At 35.8% G+C, this 8,734-nt stretch overlaps 2 protein-coding genes across 3 annotated transcripts in view; one reads left to right on the top strand and one right to left on the bottom strand.

The window, feature by feature from the left end:
* The window catches only part of LOC139974254 (alpha-2Db adrenergic receptor-like), a 78,200-nt gene that overhangs the window by 52,195 nt on the left and 17,271 nt on the right, over positions 1 to 8,734 (top strand). The window lies entirely within an intron of this gene.
* On the bottom strand, positions 685 to 7,218 carry LOC139974228 (uncharacterized). Of its 2 annotated transcripts, none has more exons than XM_071981246.1 (3): positions 6,644 to 7,218; positions 4,554 to 5,724; positions 685 to 1,209 (listed from the first exon to the last, which is right to left on the bottom strand). In XM_071981246.1, the coding sequence occupies exons 1-3, from the start codon at positions 6,959 to 6,961 to the stop codon at positions 995 to 997; spliced, it is 1,704 nt and encodes a 567-aa protein (XP_071837347.1). In that variant the 5' UTR covers positions 6,962 to 7,218; the 3' UTR covers positions 685 to 994. The 2 variants fall into 2 exon arrangements, with proteins under 2 accessions (XP_071837347.1, XP_071837338.1); XM_071981237.1 differs by lacking the exon at positions 685 to 1,209 and adding an exon at positions 3,246 to 3,924.

The raw sequence follows: 8,734 nt of genomic DNA, 5'->3' as shown, positions 1-8,734 counted from the left end.
TACCTATTAAAATTGTTAATGTTATTACTCTAGAAAAAATAACACTGATAGTTTTTTTTCTTGCTGTCAGTTGCTGTGACGTCAAGCGGTAACAAGATAAGAACATTTTGAGTACAAAGTACACAAAGGACGTGGAGAAAGGATACAGGCAAAATGTAACATATAAACGTTTAATACACCATGTCGAACCAAACTCAATTCTACAAATTATGAAACTATTGTACCCTTTTTTAATTTTTATAGATTTTTTAATTAGGTACAGTTAAACTCCTTACTTGAAAATACTCGTACTGACAAGTTTCAGCAGCTTGGTGTATCCTGTTTCTAACGAATAGTAAAGAAATCCTATTCATGTAATAAATTCGGTAATTTCGAACACGAAATGTATACTGTTTGGTTGATTATTCATTTGAATTATAATTAAAACATTGAAAAGTAATAAACAAAGTCAAATACAATGTTACAATGTAATTGTGTATATAAAAAAACATTGTGAAACATTTAACTTCATAATTGTTATATGCTGTTTAAAATATAGCACACATTACATCGGTACACTGATTAATAACCACAAAAAATCAATATATACAAATTTATAATACATCACAACATACTGTTAGGTAAGCATTAAAAGAGAACATAATGTCCTCTCTACATTTATTCTGCATTGTAATACTTATAAGAATGAGTTCAGCAAGACATACAAATATTCGCGGGGTGGTATTTTAATACAGTTCCCTAACCATGGTTAATATTTCCACTAATTTAAAATTTAAAAGGAGGAAAACGAAACAAAGACAAGTTGATGATAACTTAAGCAGACATCCTATATATATACACAAAGGAACTCAAAACTATGATACTAGCAGAAATTACTGATACTTTAACGGTGGGATACGGCATCACTGATGCGATAACTTTTTCATGTGAAGTATCCCTTGGAGTCCATGAACATTAAACAACGAAGACAGATACACAGATGACGGCCAATATCTCATCTCCTTATCAAGACACGGAACTGTCTGTAGAGTTCAGTACGTATTTTGTTGTTGAGAAGCGCGTAAATGATTGGGTCAAGCGCAGCGTTGACGTAAACAATCCACATTGTGAAGACTTCGACAGCATGAGACGGCGTTACGTGGAAATGGCAAGAGTAGACGATGCTGTATGGAGTCCAACAAACTGTTGTTGTTAGAACCAACAACAACCCTAGTATGTATGTAATGAAAGATAATGGAAATAGCAAGGGTTCCAACAAACTTTTATTGTTAGAAACAACAACAACAATATTAGATATGTGATGAAAGATAATGGAAATGGCTAGGGTGTACGATACAGTACGGAGTCCAATAGTGTTTACACGGGTCCAAAAATCGGGAACCGGGTACCCGAGAGCCGTTACCCGTCGGGTATCCGGGTACCCGGAAAAAAATTGTTTACCCTCGTGTATCACGATTTTCAAGAAATGACATATTGGATGCTATAATAAATGAATTATATTCTCTACTGACAATGTTTTCATGTTCAAAACGTATGTGTAAGGTAAGGTATAAAACCTTCCTCAATAATTTCTGTTTGCTTTTTTTTCTGTCATAAACTTGTTAATTACTTAATATTAGCAAACTGGTGCTGTTAGAACCAACAACAAAACTTTTAGGTATGTAATGAAAGATATTGGAGGGGGGGGGGGGTGGAAGGTTCTCTCTTCGTTATCTATCTCAACATTGTAATCAAGTGGTGATGTAATATTTTCGGAACGGGGAGGGTACGAGGATTATGTTAGGGTCGGACGAAATACTTAAAAGATCCTGATCGTTTTATCGTCAGAATTCCTAAGGGATTAATGAAACTCCTTGAGTTACAACACGACTCTGTGTGCTAAAGACCGGTTAATAAAGTTGTGATTTTATTGCTTTAATCACACTGGCACTGGTCATTATGATTCTTGAGTAATGTTATGTATATATATATATTCATAATTTATTCTTAATATAAAATATGATCTCAAACACTTCACAATAAAGCATTAAATTGATACAGTGATAAAAAATATATAATAGTCAACATCGAACAAGTGCCAAAGAAGACGAGGTAATCCACGCTTAAAAAAGTAAAAATGATTAAACAATCATAAAACAACATGACAAGAGCCCTATAATGCACGAAGCTTTCAATTGCAAAAAGGAAACATTTTTTTCCGGACGAGTTTTCAACGGTGAATTTGCTTCACCAAGTCTACCCAATAGCTGCATAGAGTTGGTAACTTATTGTGGCGAAAAACAAAATCAACATTTCTGCCTTAGATGATATCGATCCTTGAACAGCTCCATCAACCCCCCCCCCCCCCCGGATCAGAAGGTAGCAAAAATATTATTATAATGTATGGGAGGCATTATGATTTTGAGTTTGTGTGTCAGTTAGAATTTTGTCTGGTTGTGCGTGATACGAATAGGAACTATAACCATGATACACTTTCTTTTTTTATATTATCAATTTGAGGTGAGCGTCTAAAAACGATGCCCATTTATAGGTCATATTTTAAGAAATATCTTGGTGACTGACATTGATTGCGTACCAAAATTTCCTGGAATTTACTAAATCTTTTAGATGTGTGTATCTATCTGCAGCAATTGACTAGAAATTGTCTTTATTCTTTCTTATAATATTGGAATCATGTATTACAAATGAAAGTACTGGTATAAACAAGATGTATTATGATTAAGTAAGAACATTTTTTTTTCCAGTAAAGCAAACCTTACAAATGTATCACAATTCACGTATGATAATAGGAAAGTAAAGTATTTTAACGAACCTCTACCGTGATGATATACAAAAAGAAAGAAAAAACAGTCTTATTATCACTTACTCCCTTAAGTAAAGGAGAATTTAACAAATTAATTAGGGAAAAGACGTCGAGATGAGGACTGTAGCGAACAGTGTGGATTTATTTTTGAAGTGTGACGTTGTCTTCAATTTGGAATATTATATCCTGTTTGCAATTCCTTATTTTCGAACTGGCAAAACCCATATATATCTATATCTATATATACATATATATATATATATATATATATATATATATATATATATATATATATATATATATATATATATATATATATATATATATATATATATATATATATAAATTCAATATAACATTGAATAATTCAACAACCACGGTTGCTAGTTAAATGCATATATTTAGACTAGTTCTCCCAATCTCAAATTCCTGTCATTAAAGGGAGTGAAGACTCGCGCTCAAAGAAACGTCTGATGCCGGTTATCTGACCTAGTTTCGAATGAGGTGTAACAGAACCATCAATCCCAGAAAATACACACAGTTACCGTCGGTAATTAGACACTAGTGTACAGTCAATACATGCGGCTACGGTCAATACCCACAACACAGTGAACATAGCAGCGATGAACATCTCAGGTCCAGATAAAAGTTAACAAGGTATCACGTTTCATTACTGTCTGCATTTTGTAGCGACATGAAGAAAACTTCACTTGCAAGCAACGACAGTTAACTTTATTCAGAGGGCGGCACGCGGTTTTGGATGAGTTTTTAATGCCTTTAAATCACGCTCATGTCTTCCTTAGCTGTTTTGGCGGTCGAGTTTGTTGATCACAATTGCCTCTGTAACATTCACGATGTTTAGACTTGCGCGTCTTAAACAATAGTTAATTGTTATTAGCTATTTTTTCATTGTTTTCTACATATGTGGAAATGCCTGAAGATTTCAAGACGTATTTTCTTGTTGAGCATCGCGTAAATGATCGGATCAAGGGCGGTGTTGATGTAAGCAATCCACATTGTAAAGATCTCCACAGCATGTGAGGGCGCAAAATGGAAATGACATGAATGGACGATGAAATACGGCGTCCAACAAACTGATGTCGTGAGAACCAACAACATCCCTAAGATATGCATTGAGAACAAACAAAAAAGAGACTTAAAAATATTTAGAAATACCCTAGTTATAGCAGAGCATATACATATTTTTATGTATGGACCTATATCTGTTATATATGTTATATGAATATGTACTTCTGGTTTGTTAAATAATGGAACGACATTTATAATTTCTCGATGCAATGTAGTGACGGCAACAGTTTAGGTAAAATTCTTTACCTAAATTTATCTTCTTTTTTCTGAATATGAAACAACTTGAGTTTAACCGGTTCACGAATAATGTAAGGTCAACCAATAAAAATATTCTTAGTATGTATGTATGTATTTTAGATCATCCTGCAAGCAGGACCTCGCGAAGAAGCCATCATTGGCTCATCAAAGCCGCAGGCTGACCGAAGTCAGTCTCTTAAATTCATATTTAACGTCCATGATTATGAATTGTCAATTGACAACAACTCTGTAACTAGAAGACGTACATTCATCTTGGAGTGACTCGAACTCCGGACCTTATGATTGAAAGGCACCGGCGTTAACCACTGAGCTATCACTCCTTAGTAAAAAGTTTAAGGTGAATGTTGTTTACATGTACTAAGTATCGTTTTCCTTTTATATTTAAATTTTGATTTGTGCCTACCTGCTATGGTGACCTTCCTATCCACTCTACGTCTTTTATTGCCTGTGCCACTTGTAACGTGCCGCCTCCTTCTCACCGTAGTATCACTGTTGGAACTGACATCCCCGCTCAGATGTAGTCTTCCAGATATTGTACCAATCACCTTTGACGTGACACCCTTTCTTTTGGCAATTCGTCTTCTCATTGTATTCGTGTGATCTCCCTCTGAGGTACTGCACGCCGCAGGATCGCTCGAAATGACCGAGACATGTGTCGAAATTTGAGTCATCTCGGATAATTCCATGAGTTGATCTGACTCTGTTCTTCGCTGGAAGGCGCTGTCAGCATCCCCTGGCTTATCATCTCGTGTATCTCCTGTATTCAAGCTGGGCGATCCCAGTTCGTCTTGGGCATCCGTTTTGCGGACTTCAATCAACTCTAGTTGGTTGTCTAAATTCATGCTTGCAGTCTTGCCCATATCCCCCAGTTGATTGGGTTCGTTCCCAGTATTTCTGTCAAATACTGGCAAACCAGGAAAATCTGAACAGCTAGTTGATATCCGTCGGTGATCCACTGGTACAGTTCCATCTTCTAAATCTGAGTTAATCTGGTTCGATGTAGGCTGATTAGTTAAAACACTGCTTTGATTTTCGTCACAACCTTCGGGGTAGTCTGCACCAAAAAAAGTGAAATCTTCGCTTGGCGAGGTGTCTGTTACGTAAGAAGCAACTAAATTAGAGGTATTGGACTCTAGCTTGCTTTTAGATTGGTATTTACAGAATCGCTTTCGGTTTCTTTGCTTAGGCTTTACTGTAGATTTAGCGAATCTTTGAACTTTTTCTGCACTTTTCGTCACCTCTCGTCTAATTAGAAAATAACAAACAATCATGGTTGGAATTGTGATACAATAAATGCAACTAACACAGAGACTGAAAAACCAACAGGAATCCTTCCAGTCTGGAGAACAGTGATGGGTACCGTGAGTGTACACGTGACCTGAAACAAGTCCGGTGAGTGGTGGAATCACCGTAACGGCTGCATATAACCATCCACATCCAAGCATAAATGCAACGTGTTTGCCGCCAATATCTATTTTTCTTCCCGCCAGAATTTTCACGCAACGAAACACTGAAATCACTGTTATGGCTGAAAAATTCCCGAAGCATCCGAGGTGGGCAAACAATCCGTGCATCTATATGTTGGATTAGAAATGGAAGTATACCTTGATGATTTTGTATCTTTCTTGGTCTAATTACATGTGAGTTCGACAGAGTTATGGAAGTGCCAACTATTGATGCTAGTTAACTGTACAACAATATTTCTGTATTATCTTAATAACGAGGGTCTAAACGCCTTTCCTGTTTCTTTCATACGCCCAACTACCATATTTCTGCACTGTTGTTGTTGTTTTATCCACATGAGATTGTCGCTTCTATCTGTTATCCTCAGCGATATATTTTTTAGTACATTTGGATCGAAGGAGGAATTCCCTTTTGGAAAGGTTATTAACTGAGTTACCTTCCCACTACACACCCAACCATACCTACCGATAGTGAGGATAAGAAAATGAAGTAGCTCAACCGAGGAACTCTAATTTTGGCATGTTGTAGATGTGTTAAGCCACACTGGTATCATTTCAGATTATATTTCAATAACTTCTTTTAATATTTGAGAAATGACCCAGGCTAAACGAGAGCGGTTTACCAATTAAAGTGACCAGACTATTAAGTCTAATGCGCATGCGATTAGGCAAGTTCCTCAGATGCAACACATACCTCAATGGCAAAAAACAAGTCAGACTTTTATACCGCTAATGACATATTTTCTACAATACATATTGCAATATTGTCAAGGACAAATGGTGTTGAATGTCAGCCAACTTTTAGGCCCTGTTGTTCATAGTAAATAGAAAGAACAAGTTCTGCCGGGTTGAGAATTGATAAAAAAAAAATAGATTAACGTTAACATTTTTCATCATTTTTCTCTTTAGCCTTAAAGGAGCTTTAGATTAATATTAAACCATGCATTCAAATTATGTTATTATGAAGAGTTGAAAAATGATTTCAAAACTGATAAATATTGTTTATATGTACTAAGATCTTTATACTCACACGACAAAGCACTGGAAAGCAAATGAGAAAGCCTTCATTAAAGAGATCCGCAAAGGAAAAGGGCATACTACCCAGCGATGTACAAAGGTCCATGAATATTAGATTTAACACTAGTACATTGTTGATATTACGACGTAAACTAGGAACTCTCACAATGGCGGACATAGTGGCAATATTGGCGACAACAGCCACAAACATTATAATCAGCAACGTGAAAGCTTCGATGAACAAGACAAAATTGTTGCGATGATAGTCAATTTTATCTTTCTCTGTCTTATTCACGAACCACAATTCCTGTTCTATGCAAACATACACCATATTCTAGCAGACGCTTTCTAGTCTTCAACTTGTAAGTGTTTGATCGTCGAGGTATTAAGCGATTAAACTGAATGGTAAAATAATTCTGCCCACAAAAGGATAAAAGAAAGAAACATACATATAACTACACGTCTTTTTAGATTTTATCGGTTTAAGACTTAAAGATCATCAATCTAATCGGGTTTTTTTTTTAAACTAGAACAGGTCACTGCTGGAGAATGGTTGTTCGCCAGCTTAAATGTCAGTATTTGCAAAACTCCGAGCATTGACAGAAAACTGTATATATATATATATATATATATATATATATATATTACTTGTTTGTAAGACAGGTAAGTGATAAACCCACGTCCGAACGGTTCACGTCAAACACTGCGTTCTTTATCCAACTTACTAGTAACTAATAAATCATCACGGCTCTAGCTTTCAAAATACGATGTGTTTATTTAGTATTCAAATAACATTTTAATTGTATCTACATCATGTAGATAGCTTTTCTCTTCTTCTTCTTCTTTTTCTTTTTTAAGACAAGTCTAGCAAAGTGTGAGAACGCCTTTGTCGGTTAATATTAACCAGATATATTGCACACATCACTTCTATAAGATGTAGCAAAAAATGTAGGTCGGTACAGAAGATAATAACCACAAGCAATTAATCATAGCCTCACAAGAAATGTTTAATACATATTGGGTATCGTCACTGATGGTAGAGTATCTGTTGCTCAAATTTGTCTTTCATACATATCACAATATCAAGAGTTTTACTTTCAAATAATCATCAGATCAATCGTTCATCTTGGAGCACGCATCTTGATGGCTGGCAATAAGTGGGGCGCTTTCATGTCGTATTTTACATAATAAATTACAATCAATGGTATATTGTAACAAGATAAGTTTTTGTCTCTGTGTTCGTTGCAGAATTCATTTAATCTATTGTATATGCATGGAGTTACCTAAAATATGTAGTTAATGAATAAGATGGACAGTGAAACTGTCGAAATACACTAATGTACAGTGAGGCTTAAGTCTATTATAACTAGTTAGACAATATGAGTGAATTGAAGCATGCAGCGACTCATTCAAAATATAGCGCAGCAAACCAATCCAGAACCGTCTGAGTTGTGCAGAGAACAATGTAGTCTAGTAGTATTAGTTAAGCATTGTTCGGCTATCGACACTTATTTGGTATAGGCCTAATGCTAGGGCTAGGCATTGTGCACTGTAGCCTTGGTCCTACATCCATTAGTACGCAGGCGACCTGTTCTGCGAAAAAATCGTAAACGTTGTAAAATTTCAGATCCTTCGGTGAACATTGAACTCTTCCATTAAACCTTCACAAAAAATGATGCTTTATATAAAGCAAAATTATTTTTCATCACAGTACCCTAAAGCGTCAAGAATTCAACAACCTATGCTAGAACATTTAGCGTGGTATATCTCTTAGCAACGTTATTTAAACACAGGTATTATAGCTTTGAACCAACCACAAAATGGGTATCATAATCGGCTATGTGGTTCTGCTAACGTTCTAAATAAGGTCGGCCGTTTAGTTTGCAAAGTGATCCATGTTGATGTTCCAGTGGCTGAAGTAGTTAAATTAACTTAGTAAAATTGCGACACCTTCACTGTAATTATGAATATTAGTGTAAAAGTGTGGTGGTTTATTGAAGGACTGTGCGTAATTATTTGTGGACAAATCATGGAACTGTGAGTGTACGTGTGTGTCACGGTAGAGGGTTTGGGTGGGTGGGGGGTAGAGGGCTGATGCTGGTGA

This window comes from Apostichopus japonicus, chromosome 2, assembly GCF_037975245.1.
Source record: "Apostichopus japonicus isolate 1M-3 chromosome 2, ASM3797524v1, whole genome shotgun sequence".
Classification (NCBI taxonomy): Eukaryota; Metazoa; Echinodermata; class Holothuroidea; order Aspidochirotida; family Stichopodidae; genus Apostichopus; species Apostichopus japonicus.
The sequence above is the reverse complement of the archived record's forward strand: the minus strand, read 5'-3'. Positions and strand labels throughout refer to the sequence as shown.

Bases quoted from the DNA above. Each gene is read 5' to 3' on its own strand.
- LOC139974228 (XM_071981246.1), bottom strand. From the start codon at position 6,961: ATGGTGTATGTTTGCATAGAACAGGAATTGTGGTTCGTGAATAAGACA. The intron at 5,725-6,643 runs GTGAGTATAAAG...TCCAACATATAG, and splicing joins GCTTTCCAGTGCTTTGTCGT to ATGCACGGATTGTTTGCCCA. The intron at 1,210-4,553 runs GTAGGCACAAAT...CATACATACTAG, and splicing joins TAGGAAGGTCACCATAGCAG to GGTTGTTGTTGGTTCTAACA.